The sequence below is a fragment of the Trichoderma aggressivum genome (genome assembly GCF_033847375.1).
Source record: "Trichoderma aggressivum f. europaeum strain CBS 100526 chromosome Unknown scaffold_002, whole genome shotgun sequence".
In the NCBI taxonomy this organism is placed as follows: domain Eukaryota; kingdom Fungi; phylum Ascomycota; class Sordariomycetes; order Hypocreales; family Hypocreaceae; genus Trichoderma; species Trichoderma aggressivum.
In genome coordinates this window covers 617,114-637,917 of record NW_026946368.1, presented here as the reverse complement: position 1 = coordinate 637,917, position 20,804 = coordinate 617,114, and the positions used below count along the sequence as shown (strand labels likewise).

The 20,804-nt window shown below is 50.3% G+C and overlaps 7 protein-coding genes across 7 annotated transcripts; 2 read left to right on the top strand and 5 right to left on the bottom strand.

The window, feature by feature from the left end:
• Window positions 1–9: 9 nt before the first annotated feature.
• Window positions 10–716, bottom strand: Triagg1_1000 (uncharacterized protein; the record flags this gene model as incomplete). The annotated part of the gene is made up of 7 exons (XM_062903605.1): window positions 10–74; window positions 158–227; window positions 286–312; window positions 375–409; window positions 493–526; window positions 584–606; window positions 668–716. The coding sequence occupies 7 exons, from the start codon at window positions 714–716 to the stop codon at window positions 10–12; spliced, it is 303 nt and encodes a 100-aa protein (XP_062760224.1).
• Window positions 717–1,591: 875 nt separating this feature from the next.
• On the bottom strand, window positions 1,592–5,966 carry Triagg1_999 (uncharacterized protein; the record flags this gene model as incomplete). Its single annotated transcript, XM_062903594.1, has 7 exons — window positions 1,592–2,022; window positions 2,100–2,262; window positions 2,638–4,462; window positions 4,528–5,100; window positions 5,157–5,181; window positions 5,243–5,490; window positions 5,539–5,966. 7 exons carry the CDS (start codon window positions 5,964–5,966, stop codon window positions 1,592–1,594), a joined length of 3,693 nt encoding a protein of 1,230 aa, XP_062760223.1.
• Window positions 5,967–7,479: 1,513 nt separating this feature from the next.
• Window positions 7,480–10,260, bottom strand: Triagg1_998 (transcriptional regulator family: TEA/ATTS; the record flags this gene model as incomplete). Its single annotated transcript, XM_062903583.1, has 3 exons — window positions 7,480–9,425; window positions 9,515–9,745; window positions 9,840–10,260. The coding sequence occupies 3 exons, from the start codon at window positions 10,258–10,260 to the stop codon at window positions 7,480–7,482; spliced, it is 2,598 nt and encodes an 865-aa protein (XP_062760222.1).
• A 943-nt stretch (window positions 10,261–11,203) lies between these two features.
• Triagg1_997 (uncharacterized protein) lies at window positions 11,204–14,017 on the bottom strand (the record flags this gene model as incomplete). The annotated part of the gene is made up of 3 exons (XM_062903572.1): window positions 11,204–12,697; window positions 12,916–13,719; window positions 13,787–14,017. The coding sequence occupies 3 exons, from the start codon at window positions 14,015–14,017 to the stop codon at window positions 11,204–11,206; spliced, it is 2,529 nt and encodes an 842-aa protein (XP_062760221.1).
• A 1,410-nt stretch (window positions 14,018–15,427) lies between these two features.
• On the top strand, window positions 15,428–15,910 carry Triagg1_996 (uncharacterized protein; the record flags this gene model as incomplete). Its single annotated transcript, XM_062903560.1, has 1 exon — window positions 15,428–15,910. The coding sequence occupies one exon, from the start codon at window positions 15,428–15,430 to the stop codon at window positions 15,908–15,910; it is 483 nt and encodes a 160-aa protein (XP_062760220.1).
• A 921-nt stretch (window positions 15,911–16,831) lies between these two features.
• On the top strand, window positions 16,832–18,080 carry Triagg1_995 (uncharacterized protein; the record flags this gene model as incomplete). The annotated part of the gene is made up of 2 exons (XM_062903549.1): window positions 16,832–17,031; window positions 17,102–18,080. The coding sequence occupies 2 exons, from the start codon at window positions 16,832–16,834 to the stop codon at window positions 18,078–18,080; spliced, it is 1,179 nt and encodes a 392-aa protein (XP_062760219.1).
• A 395-nt stretch (window positions 18,081–18,475) lies between these two features.
• Window positions 18,476–18,826, bottom strand: Triagg1_994 (uncharacterized protein; the record flags this gene model as incomplete). Its single annotated transcript, XM_062903538.1, has 3 exons — window positions 18,476–18,595; window positions 18,662–18,736; window positions 18,818–18,826. 3 exons carry the CDS (start codon window positions 18,824–18,826, stop codon window positions 18,476–18,478), a joined length of 204 nt encoding a protein of 67 aa, XP_062760218.1.
• Window positions 18,827–20,804: the final 1,978 nt, after the last annotated feature.

Genomic DNA, 20,804 nt, shown 5'->3' with positions numbered 1-20,804 from the left:
GTTCTAGGTTTACTGCGTCTTGAAGAGCAGGATGGCGCAGTGGCCGAGATAAAAGTATATGAAATGCTTAGTCTCTGTAGATGCCAAACAATGTTAGCATGCAGCCGGACCTTGGAACAGGGGTGGAATCAAATCGCAGCAGCAGTCATCCACGTACCATGGGTTACGAAACTGCCGAAGTTGCGGCCGACGATGCAGTGCCAGGTTGGGCCCTTTCGCTCATCAAACTGTATCGTCGTATATGGTTAGCAACGTCTCGTCTCGTATAAGGGCAGGTTGGCTGACTGTTCGCTTGATGTGCTGTGCAATGTCCTATCATTTGTTGTCAGTACTTGTTGTCTGTTGTCGATCGCAATATAGCGTGTGGTAAATACCTTCTCAATGGTGAACTTGGCCATGGCTTCCTGAGCTACAGTTCCATCATTAGTTTCCTCCTCTACCATGCGTAGGCTATTTCCCTGCCAATGGCGGTGGTTGTCGAATCCAACGTACCAACTTCTATACACTCCTGCTGCATATCATCCGTCTTTCGAATTCGTTAGCTGGGTCGTTGGGGCTGGCTAGTTCTTCGGGTTGACGTCACCATGTCTGCGGACTTGATCTGAGCTGCAATGCCAACTGTTAGCCAAGCTTCCCCATGTGCTGGTGATATGGGATCGCGGCGTACCTTCGAGCTTTTCCCTCGTCGCAGCGACTTCTGCCGGCTTGTCCGCCATATTTTCTGATGGATAGATGGATATTTGATTGCCCGATGATGAAACTTGACGCGATTCCGCTGCGTATCACGACAAGAAAAGAGCATCAGCAACAATGTTCCACGACAACCATGTGACGAAGACGGTCTCTCTGCCCCTTCCCCCCCGTAATCGCCACTGGCAAACGGACGTTGCGGAAGTGGGAGCGCCTACCCTCAAGATTGTAGCTGTGTAGAGCTCGGCTCGTAAGCGGTCGTCACGCTCGGGGAATTGCGTGCGGTGTCGAAGATGGTCGTGTGCGCAAAGTTGTAGGTTCGCGTCTCCTTAAAGTCGAGCTTTTGGAGCTGACAAGGACCGGAATCACAGGCTAAGCATCGGGGGCGCACGAGCCATGCATGCCGTGTCTGCCAAGAAGCTGTTAGGGAGGTACCGACGCTGGGAGCTTGGGGAGGTACCTTTATGGGGCCCTTTGGCGGGGCTGGCAGGTCACTGCTCTATCCAAGACCTGGGCAGGGCTGAATCGGATAACAACACGAGATGTGAAGGACGGATATTGATGAGTTGCCTGCCAGTAACTTGTGAGAGTATCACTGGAAAAACAAGTAGCGCCTGGGTTGGTGATTTGAAGTTGTTGAGTTGTGTGGCGTGCGCAATTCATGGTGCTTTGGGGGCAATGCACATAGACTAGAGATACACTCGAGGATGCTCCAACGATTTAAAGCTCAAAATCAGCATATAAGATTAATAAATATAGGAGGAGTGTGGATGGCTAGATCTAGTAGAGAGAGGCAAATCTGGTAGTTGGATTCTGATGTGGCAATCAATGTAAATACTTGATATTCACTCCGCCATTGTACAACAGATGCTCCAATCTTGAGACAATCTCCCTCAGTGTTCTACTTATTAAGATCCGAGATTAACGACCTCTTTTGAAATGGACCGTTTCGCCTTTCCTCCCCTTCCTCCATTGGCTCCGGGCTTTCTGACCTGATGGGCTCTGCTAGTATCTGGGGAACCGCTTCGCGCATCCAAGGATGCTCGAGGCATTGCTTGACGGTCAACCGCTTCTCCATATCCACAACCAGCATGCCATCAATCAGATCCAGCGCCGGATCTCCAACCGGATCCCAATACGGCGATGGGTAGTCAAATCTGCCCGTTTTAATCTGTTGACTGAGTGTATACGGAAAGTCCTTGGAGTACAACTCATCAGAAAAAGGTGGGAAGCCGCATAGACAAATGTACAAGACGACTCCGCTGGACCAAATGTCTACTGGGAACCCGTATTTTCGTTTTGAATCAGTCGATAGTATCTCGGGGGCCACGTCTGGGAACATTTAGCTATAGATTTGCTTAAACGGACGAAAGGAGAAGAGAAGACGCAGGAGATGAGGGGAGGCATACAGCTCGGTGTTCCGCAAAGGGTCGTTACCCAATCCCATTTATCAGTACCAGGGCCAATGATTTTGGCCAATCCAAAGTCTGATATCTTGATGACCAGGTTTTTCTCATCTGCTAGTAGAATATTCTCGGGCTTGATATCGCGGTGGATGCATCCCTGATCATGCTACCAATACTGTCAGTAAATCACTGAACGGAGAAACGATTCCGTTCGCCCGACGATCATAAGCAAAGGAATTTGTAACCAGCAATCCGAGTCGGCTATCCAGAAGAAGTAGCGGTAATATCAGCCACGATAACAAGGTAGCGGTAATACCAGATACTAGAACAAGATAGCAATAGTAGCAGATACTAGAACAAGATAGCAATAGTGGCAGATACTAGAACAAAAAAGCAATAGTAGCAGATACTTGAAATACTCGAAGAGCTTAAAGGTACTGAGTATTTCCTCTGCATCTCGCTTGCCACGGTTCTTGATTCAAAGGATAGCCAAGTTGGAATGCCGGACACATGTAGTCACTCTGTAATAAAAGAAACTCACCAAAAACTCCAGCGCTGAAAACAACTGCAGAAACACCTTTCGGGACTCATCTTCCGATAAGCGCGTATTGGCAACAATATAGTTGAACAGCTCGCCGTGAGGCACAAGTTCCATGATCAGGTAAGTCTTCTCGAAAGAATGCTCTGCAAAGAGATCGACAAACCGCAGGATATTCGGGTGAGGGTCCCTTTGGAGAAATTGCATCATCCTCGCCTCTCGGAACAATTCAGTCGACCTCTTTTTTTCGGACACTTCTGAAGCGAAGATGCGCACTTTGACTGCATACCTTACACCCGTTACTCTGTTTGCGCAGAGGTACACTTCGGCGTAATGGCCTTTGCCGAGCCGTTGGAGTAAGTCGTATCGCTTGTGAAATCCAATCTTGTATCCAATGTCTTCCATGTCATCCAGGAATTCTGCCCGAGAGTCAGCTCTCGTCTGCTTGGGTATAGTTTCCTCGGGTTTTGCATCAGAAGCAACTTGTTCTGCTTCCCGGATGTCAGAAAGTCCCTCCATGAGCCTCGAACTCTGTCGCTCCAGCGGCTTATCGGCGACAGCGTCGTAGTTGGCAGTGAGTTTCCTGACTAGCTGATGGAGACCCTTGCGAGAGGCTATGATGGAGGCGCGGCGCCCTGCAGGTCCTTTGGGCAGAATCGCTCCTTGGTCGAACAGGAAATTAGCAATGGCTTCTTGACCACTTCGGGTTGCAATGCTCAAGGCAGAGTCTCCCCAAACTGTTTCGGCTTTGAAGTCGGCGCCGGCTTCAACCAAAGTCTTGACGACTTCGAGATTCCCGCTGGAAACCGCAGACATGAGCGCGGTCAAATCACTCGCCGCCTTCATATTAACGTCTGCGCCTTTTTCGAGCAGGATTTTGGCTATGGTGTCGTTCCCAACTCTGGCAGCTCTCTGCAATGCGGTCTCATCCATGTGATCCTGAGCGTCTACCTCCGCACCCAATCCAAGGAGCACCTGTACATTTTCGACATGTCCGAAACCGGCTGATCGAATCAGAGCAGTCTCTCCGTCGCTCCCTCTGGCATTAATGTTATGCCCTTTTGATACCAGGTATTGCAGAACCTCTGGGAGACAAAAGGCCGATATCAGTACAAGCACAGGTACGTGTCTAGGAAACTCCTGGCTCCAATTTGTGTATCGGAACTTGCTTGTTTTCAAACTCCATGCCTGATTGACAGCTTCGACTGCAGCAGCCTCAGAGGAAAACTTCTCAATCCTTGGCCCAATGCCAGCACAGCCCAGCTGGGCAAGATCTGAACCCCAGTACTTGGCGGCGTAAAAGAGGAATGGGAATTGCTTCAAGCGGAGAGACATTGCTTCGTCGGTTGTACAGCATCCGCTCGAAAAGTTGGACAGCGTCAGGTATGTCAGGCTGATGTTTGCGAGGCTCATTTTTGCTTCCAACAGTCGCGTGTGGTGGCAGTTCTCAAAGTATTGTTGGGCAGTATAATGGACCAGACGAACCAGTTGCGATTCATCATCCACAATAATGAGGCCACTGCATACTCCCGTCAAAATGTCGCCGTCTGGGAGGTCATCTTCGTCAAGGCAATCCCCATCCGACAACTCTCGTGTAGCATACAGGTGTTGCAGGTCCTGGACGGTGAGACTTCTCTTAGCGCAGACAACCCAGAACAGGATCAGCTCAGCCAATTCAGCAGACTCTGAATCTTGACTGTAGATTCTCTCAAGAGCATCTGAATATGTGGCATCCAAGGTGCTGGGTAGAGTTTTCAGCGCAGCGCGCACGTCTTTGCGGCTGATTTTTCGAGACAAAGATTCAACATGTAGTTTTGCCAACAAGAACCTGTCATCATATGCTGCGTTTAGCTCAAACATCCATCTGTTTATACATCGGTTGGTACAACTCACATTCCCTGAGATTCTTGGATGATTGCCCCGACAATGTCATCTTTTAGACTAGCATCTTTAGCGACATGTCTTGAGAGCCTGGGTTGGTCTTGTAGGCAAGCGGTTATATAAGCCGTAATGTCTGTCTGCTGAGCAGATATTTCTATCCTAGAGGCTGTACTGAAATAAGCGTCAAATATGCTTGAAGACCTGGAAGTGCATAGAATCTTGACAGATGATTCCAGAGAAGAGACTGCCGAGATGAACCGGAGAGCGTCTTCTTCCGACTCGGCACATTCGTCCAAGGCGTCGACAACGACATGAAACGTTTCAAACGCCGAAACCAATTTCCCTAGTATTTCAGTGATTTGTGCCAATGTCGGATGAGTCTTGTATTTCTGATGTTGATTGTACAGTGTTACCACTTCTGACGGTAGGACATCGCCGGAATAGTTTTGAAGTATCTGCTGAAGTATGCTGGATAAGAGGGCCACTTGAGTTTGGGTGCTGCGCTGGTTATAATCGCAGTAGATGAATGAGCAGAAACTGTTCTTCTGGGGTGGCTCTTGCTCGAGATGATTGATGATGAGGGATCTTGTGGAAACGTTAGCTGCTGATATACATCTCCAGGAGAGCACAAAATCACACACGCGAGACTTGTCTTTCCAGCTCCAGCTAAGAGCATCGAGTTAGTATATACACAAGGAAAGCTTCCTTGAGAGGTCGTAAAACTAACGTATCCCAGGACACCAGAGAGTCCCGGTCTTGCTCTTCACCCAATCGCGAAAAGTGGCATGTTCCAATAGCCAGATGCCGGTCCCGGGCTGGACGCTGTCCAGAACATTGACATGTCGAGAGCGAAATGATAGCGGACTTATCCAGTGGATGATCTTTTGCGAGTCACTATCTCGTGACTTTGCCTCCAAGCTTTCCACCTTGTCGCCAATTTTATCAAGCTTGAGATTTGCCAATCTCACCAAATCTCTATTCTAGAATTAGCACAAGCAAGGCATATGAGTGTAGGGCCCGTACACGATATTGTTCTGCAGGACCAGATTGAAATGACTCTTCGATCTTTCCAAGCGTACAAGTAAATCTGCCACTTTCTTCTTATCAAAGGGCCAGGTAAAAGGCTTCGATAACTGCCTCAGTTTATCTTGAGGTGCCAATTCGGCAATGATCACCTCTAGAACCTGTCTAAAGAGATGCAATGGACCGTCTGTACCGCCGAGTAAGCTGATAGACTGTGGCATTAGCATATTCTCACCGTCTGGCATATCATTCGAATCCTCCAAACGATCCTGCAGCATCTCGAGCAGGCAAACTGTACTCCTAAGCTCATCTCGGAGCCGAGATCGATCGGCTGACCCATGCTTGATGTCCTTGAGATATTGCGTTGCCGTGGCCGCGAGCTGCAGCACAGCTACGACACTCGTCGAGACATGAAGAGGTCCGCTCATTTTACGGAAAAGGAAGACTCCGAACTCAGTCTTTCAATAGCAGTGATTATGATGATTCATCGAAACTTGTAATTGAGAAATGACTTCAAGGATCCTGCCTGCTCTGCTGCCTGGCGAGTAAAAGGCTGCAGCTTACAGCCTTGTCGCAATTGCGGGGCTGCAGTCATGAGACGATCATCGTATGTAGATTATCAGATGCTATTATTGGAAATGCCGTATACGTGACCAAATAATTGCATCTGGAAAAAACCAATCAAGGCGAATTGCGCGTCGCCAAGTGCGTCAGTGGTGTGGTGACACCTACTGGGTGAGACAGAAAAGAAACGTGTGATGGCCATCTCCAAGAGGTGCTACTATATGAGATCTACCTAGTATCTCGATCTACATGTACCAAATACTATCAGCGTCTACTAGCATCTGATCGATCTACTAGAATCTACTAGATCAACCTCCATCGCATGATACTCACCCACAGCGCCCAACACCTCCCACCCCGTATGCACCGCCATATTCAACCTGAAATATCAAATGCTCAGCCCATCAAGCCCAAGCCAAACCATTCCAATCCCCTTCAACAATAGCCTCACCTCCCAATCCAATACCGCAACCAATAATACCTCCCCCTTCCTCCTCATTCCACGTCGTCCTCCTCAAAGGGAGCAAAAGGGCGGGAACTCGGCATCCTTTATATACTCGCAACTAACCGCGCCCGCAAACCACTTTACGCGGGTTCCCTAGAATCAATCTACGCGTCTTTAACTCCCTTTGAAATATTAGTTCAATGGCTTGCCCTGTTCTTGGGACCCTAACCCACGGAAAGAAGAAGAAAACTGTAGACTCATCCTCCCTTGGAATTCTGTGGGATTAGCTCTGTTGGATCCGTCCAAGCGGCCTAAGCGCCTCTGCCAGTGAAACGTTTCTTTCTCTTTTTTTTCTTTTTTTCTTTTTTTCTTTCACTCTCTTCTTTTCTTCTGCTTTCTTTCACCTCGGAACAAATCCAGCGTAGAGTGAGACATGTTACGTACGCCCGTCCGCAAACGGCCATGCACCTTTGCCCAAAGTTCCGCCTTGGCGATGAAGAAGACAAAAAGGTTCAGCCACAGATGCAAGTCAGTTGTCATGTAACAAAGGTGCTTCGCATGACCCCATCACTGGTTTCGACCCCGTGGTTGCATGCTTGCAACAAGGTGTTGATTATTACTCGTGTTTGCTTCTAACATTTGCCCGAACCCAAGACCCAACGCCCATCCAAGTCTCACCAAAGGAACCACACAGACAGTGTAAAACGCCGTATTTCTCCAGCATCCTTCAGACCGTTAAATCATCCAATCAACCCGCCCCCATCCCGTACCCCCCGGGTATTTTGTAGTAAAAAAAATTTCCATTTCCCTGTTTCCCAGCCTGTATCCTTCCAAGTGTAAAAAAAAATAAGTTCCATTCCATGACTCAAGAGTGCCATCCAGATCTAAAACATGTCCCCTTTCAGTACTGTAGCCTGATTGTCACAAGCCAACTACCAGTCATTAGGAATAGGCACATGTTGTGTGCTCATCGAAGGCTCCGTCCGTCGCCTCTTCGTCGACCTAGGGCTGTCGTCGTGCTCAGCCCCAACCGCGGATGCCGCCGGTGTGGTTGCGACACCCGTGATATGCCATTGGGTTGGATTCCACAGCCCAGCGTGGTCACTGGGATCCGCTCTTGGCTGCGTCGAGGGCGCAGTCGCCCATTCGTTGCCTGCGGGAGTCGATGTGGCATGGCCGGGCCATGTATCTAGGGTCGGTATGTCCCAGGCAGTGATGCTGGTGGTGTCGTCGTATACTAGTTGAGTAGACAGGTCCAATGAGGCCGCCGTGGTTGCGGCAAGGTACTGGTTCACACCAGCCGTCGTCATGGGCTTCATGTTGGAGAAGCCAGCTTGTCCCTCAAAGTAGGAAGGGTTGTGAGCCAACGACAGCGAGTGCGAGCGCTCATTCGCCGCCCCGCCCGCTGTCGTGCTCACTGTTGGCAGGTAGTTGTTCACATCCGGGATCGAGGCCATGTTGGGATCAAAGCTCCCACCCGCATAAGGGCCATGGATAGTCGCCGTTGGGGGTGGTGTGGCCAGCCCTGTCGGAAAGTCAAACACGTTGATGTTTGTCTGTACTGGTGGCACTTGCGCGACGCCCGCACCGCTAGTCCACGCCGTGTTCATGTTCTCGTTCATGATGCCTGCGAGCTGCTGGCTCACACTGGGTGTCGGTGACATGACGGCGTCTCTTGACACGCCGGCCGAGGGATAGACCAGAGCCTTTTGTTGGTGATATCGCGACATGGGGTCGTTGATGGTGAGCCATCTCCAAGAAGTCCCCGAGGGCTTGAAGACGGGGTTGTACTTGTACCATTGGTTCGTGGTGTTGAAGCGCCAGAAGATGATGGCCTGCCTCTTCCACTGCGACGAGTCGGGGGCACGGGACCATAGCTCCTGGTACATGGCGACTTTGCAGATGAGGTCGCTGCCCGTTGGCTCGCGGCGGCTCCACGACGCCGCATCGCCCTCGTCCTCAGATCTCTTGCGCTTACTGCCGGCCCTCCCTAGCTCGTGCTGCTTCTTCGATTCGTGGCGCTTCTCCCTCTTGCGTTGGTGCTCGACGTCTGGATATTGCACGGCTGTGCTCAAGATGCTGGCCCACTCCACTGCAGGGAAGGGCACGTGGATGTCCTGTCGGGGCCGCATGTGGCAATTGCAGTCGTTCATTTTGGAGTCGCTGCATCCCCGATGGTGGATGCCGCTCTCATTGGTGTAGACGCCGCGCTTGGAGTCGTCGGAGTACAGCTCATCTGGCCGGGTCAATCGGGTGACGCACTTCCAGTGATGCTGTTGCAGTTCCGGCTGCGTGATGGCCACCTCAACAAAACCGGTGAGCTCTGATCCTGAGGGGAACTTGGCGTGCTCGTGCAGCTCCAGCGTCGAGCAGATTTCCAGCAGGAGGCAGTCCTGGTCCCGAGTGGGCAGGTCGAGCGTCTCGTACATGGCCGGCGCATCTTTTTGCCAACGCCGAATCACCGTCTTCAAACATGCAGAGGTCGCCCGATCCAGAGCTCGAGTGTATTCGTGCAACAAGACGTCCTTGCCCAGGGCATCGGGAAAGTCGTCGCAGTTGGTGTACTTGTTCAGATGGGGAAATGAAGCTTGGTCCAGAGGGGTGTTGTTTGCGTCGTAGGCCACGTCGTCCCGGATTTTAATCTCTGCCGAAGACACATAGATCTCGCACGTTTTGGGCCGCACTGAGATGGATCCCTGCAGCGACAGTAGCTGCGTAAAGTAGTCGTAGTTGGGTCTCACTTCGGGCACCCGACCCTCAGCCAACGCCGTCAGGATGGGGTTGGACTTGAACGACTCTTGCTCTTCTTCATCGTAATAATCGTCAGAGTTGGTTGATCCGGGCTCCTTCTTCTCTTCAGAAGGAAACAGAAAATGAACTAGAAGATGAGATAAAAGCCCAACGAGTTAACGGCCCATGGGACTATAAACAGCTGGGGGGTGAAGGGTGAGGGGAGTGTGCACTAACAGCACCGTAGATCTTCAAAAAACTTCTTGACAACTTGCATGTGGCTGGACACTTGTTTGCGTCCCATTTGCTCAATGCTGTCATTGCTGTTGTCAATGCGGAAGATTTCTTTGCTACCCAGGAGCGCTACGCAGATGACAAAGATGTACTCGCTGATGAGCATGTTTCGGCCATGCAGCTTGCCCCCCATGGAAAATTTCCGCCGGCCCATGTGAGGCATCAGGAGCACGGCTGGGCAGCATTTTCTGATTAGCCTCCATGTTGAAAAGAGAAAAGAGTGGGAAAGCAGAGCAGACGTGGGAGGCAAAGTAACGCAACAACTCACAGTCGACAAAGGCATCTTCGAGCTCGGGTCGGCGCCAGACGCCGCCTTTATCCTTTTGAGTGTCCTTGTGAGCCTGTCGGTTGCGGTAGTGTTTAAAGGCCGGCCAGTAGTAGAGAGGGTTGATATCCTGCCGGCTCTTGCGAAGTTGCCGGGGCTGCTGATGACGAGGTGCCTGATGCCGGGGGAAAAAGACCTCGAGAGACTGTGACGGTACGATTTGAGAAGGAATAGTTGGTGGCAGCGAGGACGGGGTCGGGTAGCACGGGATGCTGCTGTTGAAGCTATGTGCTTGGGCATTGCCAGCAGCCTCACGGAGAGGCTGTCTGCCACCATGAACGGTCCGTCTTGCATCGACGTATTCCGGTGCATGTGGAATTCCTTGTGAGGCAAGGACTGGCCTTGGTTGGTAGATGGAAGCCATGATGGATGGGAAGAGAGGCCTGAATGGGAAAGAAAGGAATGCCCGACAGAAGATGTTCAAAAACTCAGCTCCAAGCCCAAAGAGAAGAGCTTCTGCCACAGCCCACGTTGGTGAAGAAAGAGCAGAGCAGAGCAAGCAGAGCCTGATGGGCAAGAAATGTGGAAAGGAATTCGGGGCGTGGAATGGTGGGATAATGTACGCTTTGTACGAGGCAAAGAACAGCCATTGGAACGGACATGCCTTCCTAAGGAGAGCCCCGATAACATATAAACTCGAGACTCGGGAGGGCCAACGGATTGTATTGACAAAGGGGAGGACGGGGGTGGTTAGCAGCTTGTCCTTGGCCCCTCCAACCCTAAGCTACTATCAAGATTTCGTCCATCTGCAAAGCATCCAAGATGGGACAGGGAAGCTGGTGTGCGGCGGGGGTGGAACTTCGACCAGGCGGCAACTCTACGTTCAGAAGACTATATCCAGCAGCCAATGAAGCACAACTAGCTCACCCACCAGCACATGGCAGCGTGAGGTCTGTTCTGTTACGAGGGGCGTTGGGCATGCAAGGGAGTCTGAAGGCGGGGCCAGGACGCCATGGTCTCACCCACCCTCTCCCCAGAGACATGTGCACCAGGTCACCTTGGGCGCGCTGCCCCAGGCATGTAGAACGAGATTAACATCAGACACGGCGCCGCGGCAGCCCTTGGGGCATCGCGAAACCAGAATACTTCGCCCGGGATCCAGGCCAGCTGATGGGACCCCGCGCCGTGGTCCATGGGGAGGGCCGTTGCAGAAGTTGGACATTGGACACCCCTCCCCTTGCCAAGGGATCATTAGATATTCCTATGTATGTTCAATAGAGCGCGGGCTAGGGGGGGGCACACACAGCTCAGCCTTGTCAGTGCAACACAGCCCGTGGGCATAGTTTCGCTCTGCCTTTTTTTCCGCCTCAAGCCTCAAGCTCATCCTCGTCATTGCCAATAGTAACCTTTTTCCTCCCTCCTCCAGTAAGCTGCTGAAGGGCCATTTTATTGGCCTGGCCCCCTACCTTTCGTTGCATCTTCTCGATCTCTTCCTCAGCATCGACAGCCTCGGCGGCAGCAAAGTCTAATACTAGTCGCCGGCCGAGCAGGTGGGTATCTTTCAATGCGTTTAGCGCATTCTCGGCCTCTCGAGGGGTCACAAAGTCAGCAAATGCAAAACCTCTTGCGGTATAGTCTGCCTTCTTTGGAACGCGGACCGATCTGAGTTGCCCATAAGTCCCAAACAGCGTGCGGATGTCTTTCTTGGTGGCTTGGAAAGGCAAATTCTTGATGACGATCTTGGTTCTCTGGGATGCAGCCTTCTTAGCCGCGTCCTCGCGCCGTCTCTCCTCGGCAGCATCGTGGCCCCTGTGCGAGGCTTTGACGCCCAGCGCGTGGCCATCCAAGACGTAGCCATCCATCGTCTTGAGCGCCGCCTGTGCTTGGCTCTTGGATCGAAACTCTACAAAGCCAAAGCCCATGCTGAGCGTCTGGCCTGGCTTTTTGGCATCTATTTTTGTCTTGACACGAGCCGAGACGAAACCGTCAAGAGGCTCAAAGGCTTCAGCCAACTTGCTTGTCGTCGTGGCAAAGTTTAAATTGCGGACAAAGAGTGATGCGGTTTCCGCAGGCTCCTCGACCTTATCGCCGCTTGACAGCAGTTCGTCGACGCTTAATTTTTGGACCCCAGTGCGCTGATCCACAACCAAGCTAGCCTGGTCGTGCGCCGCGTCCTTTTTGAAGAGATCGACCGGGGCCTTTTCCAAGAAAAGGACGCTGTCTTTGACTCGACGGTACGCCATCTTGCCAAATGCGGCCTTTGCGTGATTCAGTTGGGCGAATTGGATGATGGCAATGGTGCCGGTGGGTGGCATCAGAACTCTGAGAACTGGACCACACTCTTCAAACATTTTCCGGAGTTCTTCCATCGAAGTGCCGTAGGGAAAGTTCTTGACAAGAATAGAGGAGCCCCCTCGCTTGTGCGATTTAAAGGCATCCAGATCCACGCCATTGGAAGCAAAAAAAGCCTTGGTTTCCTGGATGACTGTCGTTTCTGCGATGGCTTGCTTGACGCCCGCATCGGCAGATGTGGGATCGAGAACTTCGGACTTGGAGACGCCCAGGCGTGCAGCAACGGAGGCGTTGACAGCGTCCTGGCTCATGTACAACGAATTCCAGTTGAAAACGCTCGTCGCAGCTTCAGTTTTTTTGCGTATCATGTTTTGCTTCTTCAGGGGTAACTTTGACATTCCAAACTCGTCCATACTCTTCTTGGCTTCGGCAGGAATGATGTGCAGAATGCGCCCCTGGAAAGTTACCCCATCAAGAGCTTGGAATGCACTCACGGCATTGGATGAATCTTCAAACAACACCATCGCAAACCCCTTGCGAACTCCCGAAGCATTGGTCGGGAGATGTACCTGACTAAGTTAGCCACCTGATCAACAAAACATGGATCGCAAAGACGTGTTTTGAATAAGAACAGGATATCAGATAGGTCGAAGCATCTACTAAAATAATCGCCCAGGTTCACATCACATGCCGTAGCATAAGATGTCCCTATCTTGGGGTTCATCATGTTGCCTGTGTTTTACGGGTTTTTCATAGAAACAAAATGAAATCAAATCGCTCAGCTTACCTCCTCTAGAGTGCCAAATTTCCCAAACTCTTGATGGAGATCTTCTTCTGTGGCGGTATAAGGGAGATTCCGGACAAAGAGCCGAGACGTCCGCATGATGGTGGCAACCGCATCATTCGCACCGGCGCCCTCTGCTCCCTTGTCTTCTGCTTCCTCGGGGGTATCATCATCAACAGCATCGCGAGGAGAAGGCGGGGCGTCATCCTTATCCCCGCTGTCTTGCACGACAGTTTCAGCCTCAACTGCTGTTTCTGTGGGCTGTGGGAGGTCGTCTGGATCAACAAGATCTAGCAGTCTACTTGTGCGTGATCTAAGCCAGTCGTCATCTGTCGCCGCTCCAGTTTCCGGTTGAGGAAGCTTCTCGGCCTCTTGAGGTTTCACATCGTCGGCGACAACCTCTTTCGCCGTAGGCAGAGCGCCATGATCCGACGTCTCCCTTGGTAGTTTTTGATTCATCACCAGATCTCGAGTCGCCTCAGATGACTCTGTCTTGCGCGACTTTTCTTTTCTCTTCGGGATTTGCTCGTATTCATCGTCACTCTCGCCCTCCACAACAAGGGGCTCTCCACTCGTGGCAAGTCCAGTCATATCGGCATCAGGATTTGTTTCATCAGCAATGACACCCTCCTTACCCGTCTTCATCACGCGGAGAAACTCTCGCAGCTTAGGGTCGGACTCATCCAGGTCCTCTCGCTTGCGTTTCTTAGAGCCACCCTCCTCATCCTGCTTGAGGGGTGGGTGGCTCGCCACCTGATGATCGGAATGGACTGATCGTGGGTTCTTGTTCAGGGCTGGGTCTGAGATCTATCATTCCATCAGAAAAGGTTCATGTTGTGTGTAGGTCACAGGCAGGATCACGGGTGGCACCTACCGGCTTTGCTGGTTCAACGGAGATCTTAGACATGCGAATGTACGACCTGTTGAAGTACTTGACGGCCCCTGAGGCATCCTCGGGTGTTTTGTAGCCCACATAGCCGATGCGCCGCTGAGGGATGAGCTTGAGATCGGTGATCTCGCGGTTCTTGGCCGAAAAGTGCTTCCGAAACTCCGCCTCTGTAATAGTAGGCGGAAGGCCCTTGACAAAAATTCTGGTTGTGTCCATGATTGAGTTATGGCCAGTGAATTTGAAAGCAATTGACCGCCTGTCAGCTTGCGAGCATATTTGATAACGAGTTTTGGACTTTGTGAAGGTTGAGCTTGAGAAGAGCCAGAAAAAAATTCCACGAAAAAAAAGTTCGACGTTGATATTTGCATGGTGGTTGGATAGTGGGGCGCGCAAGAAATTTATGCGGCCCGTGCGTTTCACCGAACGCCGTGCCGAGCTCCAAACCCGATAGCTCTTGAGTACATGTACCTACCCTGTAGACGGCCAGGTATTGTAAGTTCAATCGACGTAAATTGATTGGATGGCTTATGGCAGCAAATGAATAGATATCTCTCATGGATTGGCTACTAAATTAATGTTTAGAAGTAAGCGCACTGCTCTCAGATGTGATGAATTTGTGAATGAATGTGGAAGAGGTGGTCATTATAGTGGAGGTAAGGGTGTAGTAACTATTTTTTTGTCTTTATGGGTATCGATCAATTGCACCAAAATTTGGCTGTGAATCTCAAAGCCAAAGAAGACGAGGAGGAAGAAAAAGATGAGAGAAAAAGATGAAGACGTCGAGCTGTTATGTGGATATGTGTGACCACTCTTTGCTCAAGCCCACTCATATGTTTGCTCTTGTTTGCATCTAACTTTGCCCTCTTTAATACCACACACGATGGAGAGTTCACCTCCTCAGCTTCATCAACTTTGTCGCAAAAGAAAGAAGGGGAAAAAATAAATGGCGGAGCACCAAAATAATGTTTACAAAGTAGAAAGATGAGGATGAAGACGAAGAAACGGGCGTATAGTGTCCTCCGTAGTACGGGGTTTAGGGATTAGATCAAGATAGATTGTGATGGTCATTGCAGCCGTAAATTGAGTATCACAGGCGGTTAGGTGACACATTTACACTTAGGCGATTGAGCAGGTAGTTATTCCTCCGTCTTGTTGCTACGGCTAGTCTTTTACCTTGATGATCACACGATCTTAGCTCACTCACACAGCGTGTATGGACGTAACGTGTTGTTGTTAATGCTGACCCGAGGGCTTGATATCTCATTCAGGTCCCATATATAATGATCATACTCTCCTAATTGCATGTGTAAGCCATGATGAACAATTACATCATGTACGAGTTACACCATAAAATACCAAGATACATATACACGCACCTTGAGTTAGCTATGCGCTGTGTAGCCTCAATACATGTACTTGTAGGCCTCCCGCAGAGACTTACACCATAATTGCTTGGTAGTACGAGAGGGGGGCAGATGGAACATTTAAACAGATGCGGGGAGGCAACAATTGAAGAATCTTTCATTGACTGCTAAACCTGGACACTGATACATGAGCACCATCCTCAAAAGCTGCCTTATTGTATTCTCTTGGATCTGAAGAATTTTTGCATACAACTCCATCAAAATGGGATTCGACTGTGGCTTTGACATTTTCCCGAGACTGGAAGTCAACGACGAGAATAAAAAAGCATACCAACAATTTCTAGACGAAATCATCGAAAATTACAAAGACGTCTACGATGAGAGAGGAAGGAGGGAAGATGGGAAAATATTGGTCCTCCCGAATTCTTCCGAGTACTCGGAAAAAAATCTGATACATCTAGCGATCGGCGAATGTCCGCATATGCCTAGCAGCCCTGAGCATTGCAACTACTTCCTACGCTTCAGTTCAAAGGTCAGTGGGGGTTTGACAGCGGCCGCTGAGCCTTATATCAGGGATGTTCTGAAGATTGCAAAGAGGCATTTTGGCAGTAGGGTGCACTTTTGGCATGAAATGAACGAGTTTGGGGAACCCGAGAAGCAATACGGGGTGTACAGTTGGACGGAGGTGCTTGACGCAGAGAAGGAACTTAGAGAACTTGGATCTGGAAAGGAAGACAGTGGATAGCTCGTATCAATCCTGTATTTTCATCAACTTCAACAAGGCTTACTCTATTAGCAAGAAATCCTTCTGTCAATCATAATTGAAGTGTGCTAAAATCTGGTACCTTGCTATAACTCGAGTGCAACTCAAAGTCGTATTGAGATAATGCAAAGGTTTATCCTGGGAAATTCTAGCCAGCACCCCAAATCTGTTATCCAGCATTCCGTGTATCAGATATAAGGCTACATAAGAGTAAGGGATAATGACAGAAACGAGAGAAATATAGCTATAGCAGTGGATACCAGACGTATATAGCAATGGTAGCAGATACTAGAAAAATGTATCAATAGTAGCTGATTATAAGGGGCGTAGCGATAGTAGCAGAAAGTAGTGACGGTAGCAGAAACCTGAAGAGCTCAGGATCTTCAGGTAGGTTAGTGAGTAAGTAAGCAAAAAGCTTCCCTTTACATCCTGTCTCAACATTGAACGTTGAAGAGGGTAGCGATAGTAACAGGAAATTTATCTGTCATCAAATCTCCGCTACTGGTCATGGAGAAAAAGGATGGATTAAAGCTATACGTAAACAGATTCATTTTATATGTGTGGTCACAGTATATGTATATTCTCGGAGTACAGAGAGACCCTCAATAGTCCGTTTATGCCGCCGATTTCATTGAATCCGATTTGCCTCTGCCGATTGCGCGTGCGGGGATGTGGAGAGATGGGCAGATGTTTGGCAGACACGGCTTATGGCGTCATTTGCGCTTGTGCTCACTCGGCTTAAAGGATACTTCAACCTTCATTTGAACCTCTGTATCTTCATATATGCTCGTGTAAAATATAAGGGATTGTTTCTTCTTCTTCTGAAAGCTGATTTATATCAAGTATACTCAATTTTGCGACAGGTAGCCATATTCTTGTATAGACTCAAGCCCGCATTTCGCCATGTCATTCACATCCATCCCAATCCTCGACCTGGATCTATCCAGGAATCCGGCCACCAAGCCCGAGTTTCTCAACCAGCTTCGCCATGCACTCATGGAAGTTGGCTTCTTGTATCTAAAAAATGTAGGCATTTCACAGGAGTTGTGGGATGAAGTCATCAGACAGGGCAAAGGCTTCTTCGACATTCCCCAGGAAGAAAAGTAGGTTTCACCCTCCCGTGGCAACAATTGAGCCGAGTTGACTTACTAAACTCCAACCCAAATGACACAGACTAAAGATTGAAATGAAGAATGCACCTTCATTTCTGGGCTACTCTCAACTCTCTGCAGAGATCACTGCCGGGGCCATAGATCACAGGGAGCAGATTGACCTCTCAACCGAGCATGTCCTCCCTGGCCCCGATGCGCCACGGTTTTACAACTTGCTCGGTCCTAATCAGTGGCCCTCAGAAGAAAGCGCGCCGGGATTCCGAAGCACTTACACCGAATATATGCGCCAAATGGGCGATATCACCATCTACTTTACCTCGTTGATTGCCGAGGCGATCAAGTTACCAAAGGACGCCTTTGAAAAGTACTTCGAGGCGGATCCGCAGCACAAGCTCAAGATTGTCAAATATCCGGACTTGGCTGAGCTGGGACTTCCAGAAGGGACTCAAGGGCAAGGCGTAGGCCCGCACAAGGACAGCATGCTGACCAGCTACTTGCTTCAAGCCACGAACCACCGAGGTCTGCAGGTCCAAAACGTCCAAGGCAAATGGATCGACTGTCCCCCCATCGACAGAACGCTTGTGGTGGCTATTGGACAGGGCATGGAGGCGTTGACTCAGGGCGTCTGCGTGTCAACAACGCATCGTGTCTTGTCCCCCGCCGCAGGGACCGGTGCGCGGTTTAGCATCCCATTCTTCCAAGGTGTTAAGTTGGATGCCACATTTGAAGAATTGGAGACGGTTGGAATCGGCAAAGTCCCCGAAGAAGTTAAGGAGCAGCGTCAACAGATCGTAGAGAGAATCGGTGGTCGCATCGATGATGTCGAGTTTACGTTCCGGAAAGGCTCTGTGGCTACCACAATGGGAGAGGCAACTCTGCGCAACAGGGTCAAGAGTCATCAGGATGTGGGACAACGCTGGTACCCGGACATCCTAAAGTCAATCCTCGAGGAACAAGCACAGGCTGCGCAGAAGCAGCAGGCCCGCAATGTGCCCAAGCCAGCTGCAGAAGTGACTCCCACAGCCGTAGAGGCGCACTAAAGATCCGTGGGCTTGAATCCTCTTGCATGCGAGGCGTCTCTTGACTGCTGTTGGACGGGGATGGGAAAGGACCAATGTAGGAATATACAGACCAGTGAACACGCTAAAACAAAGGGAAAAAGGCCATCATGACAAGAAATGCCACCGAAGTGGCCTGTGCTATGCTATGTCTCATTGTGTTTTGTGAACCAAGTACTCCGTATCAGCGCTATTATGCTTCGCTTCCAGACCAAACTCCCTTCGCCTTGCTAGCAGCCTAGCAAACACCTATTTTGTATACTGGAATGAATCATTCTCTATCATGAGGTGGCGGCGAAAGTCGGAAAACAGTCGGACAAGCCCTTGCTGTGCTTATTCTGGGCGTGTTCCAGAAGTCTAGACGGAGTCGTGATTCGTTAGCCATGGCCCAATCTGGATATATCATGTGAGGGAGGAACGCCGTACGCGGGAGCCTTTGTGGTCTTCAAGAATGTCGACTTGCAGATCTGGCACTGGATGTCCATTGCCTGGGCGTTCTATGCGGGTGGTCAGCCGTAGTCGGGGCTAGGTGGCCGGACGGGCCATCAAGGTGTAGAACGCACCACTTTGAGCTGCGATTTGGCAGCCTTTCCGCCCTTCTCGTTGTTGCGCTCACGCTTCTGCTGTGCCTTGGCGCCCTAAACATTCATCATGCAGGTCAGAAGCCGCCGGGGTGATGCAACGGAAGAGGCCCGTGGAGTAGCGGGAATATGTCTTACGTTGCCCATTGTGATAGATGTGGGATGAAATTGCTGTAGAGCGGGGGAGCAAGCCGAGGCTATTAGTACGACAGGGATGATTGGATGATTGTTATTCGGCGAAGCTGCGTTGGGCGGAACAGTTTGCGCTGGAAGCAAAGTATCGTGAGATGCGGTGTCTCAAAGTTGATGATATTTGGAGCCAAAAGGCCGATAAGCCGATGCGATAAGGCTGGAAAATTTGCAACTGTACCGATAGGGTGGTCAGGTGAGCGGCCGGAACTCCGAGTGAGCGGAATGGCGGGCGGCGTCCGCTGAGAGGGCGCCATTAGGGGAGCGCGTGTGCTGAGCGTGCAGCTTTCAGTGGCCTGTGGCTGCTGACGGGCGAGGTCTGGCGGGCGAGGAATCCATATCGGCAGCCAATGGGGAGGAGCGCCACAGGAGAGAGCTGCGCCACTCCCGGCTTGACTTGCACTCGGCTTGACTTACACTCGGCTTGACTTACACCCGGCATTGATGGCTTACACAACACCAGGGAAACCTTGAAGAAGAAGCTGCGATGGTTTGTTACATGTACCCTGCATTAATTTGTCTCTCGCGTCTTTTAGGGAGGTCTAGGGAGACTTCATAGTTAATTGAGTTGACAGACGGTTTCCTCCTTTTTCACGATCTCAACTGGTCTGGTGAGAAACAATAGCCAAGAATTAATCACCTACCCGATTGGGCCAACGGGGCTATCATCGGTTCGGTAGTCCGGAGCGGAGTGGCTTATATGCTTATACTATATCACCTACCAGGACATGGGAGAGCATGCCATTGTCCTATCACTATTAAGAAGAGTTGCTGGAGCACGCCATCAAGGCAAGTACCGGTTGAAAGAGACAAAGTAACTGTAAGCAAGTCAACTCTCAAACTTGTCGCAACAAGCCTCGTAGGATCGCTGCCAACCCCAGACCCATTCGCTACGCAGAGCTGGCAGAAATAAGCTTAGAATGATACTTGATCCTGACTGCAGCCCATGTCACCTCTCGCCACTCGCAGCCATGCTCGGATAGGCAGCTGCGCTGGAAAGGGCCGGCATCACCGCAGCTAGACGGCCGGTGTTGCTTGGCAGAACTCCGACCCTCTCCTGTTCATGTTCTAGACGATCTCATGATGCTGTATATAGCTCAATGGGCGCCGATGCTAAGGTGTGGTCCGTGGAGGTGCATTAGTGACTGACCATGTACCTTAGCTAAATACCCTGGTCTACATCGAGTGCAAATTCATAAGGTTATGTAACTCTATTCTTATTCTTACTTGCCTGGTAACGAGGCGTCGACGCAGCATTTCCCACCAATGAATGGTAGTATAAGCTACTTAATGCTCGTTTATGACTGCTCGCGTTTGTTTCTTGGCATTTCGTATTGAGGTAGCTCGTCTCCCCACCCTGTGAGTTGTGCTGTTGTGTGTTGACTAGCATGATTTGCCTTGTATGTTACTGTATGCCGTTTTGGCAATACGATGGGTGGTCTGTCTTCTGGAGCGAGGTACGTGAGCTGCCACCTAATTAATGAGGAATCTTGTCTATAAAATTCGATGATTACATATGTTAGGTAGGCGACTTCTCCGACCGCGTTATACCAGAGTCATAATATCGATTTACTTACCTACCTTAATGGATGGTTGCATCGATTGATACAGGCTCACATTATGCAAGGGGATTGCTCTTGTACAGGTGCCACTAGCCTCTCAAAGGCTTGGCCTTAAAACGTATTTGATGACGAGGGGAAGAGTCTGGCAGCTGCTAGTTTTGGACCTTGCCAGGATGTCTAGAGTATGAGGACAACACGACCTTGGCTGAGAGTACTATCAGCTTTAGACTTGCCTTTTACTGTTCTTTCGTCTATGCTCAATGTTATCTCAGTGGGGTGAATGCAATCCACCCCGCAGCCTGCCCAGTCACAATTAGACATGGATGCCTCGACCTTTGATGTCCCCGACATTCCACTATCCCCTCCGGAGTAAT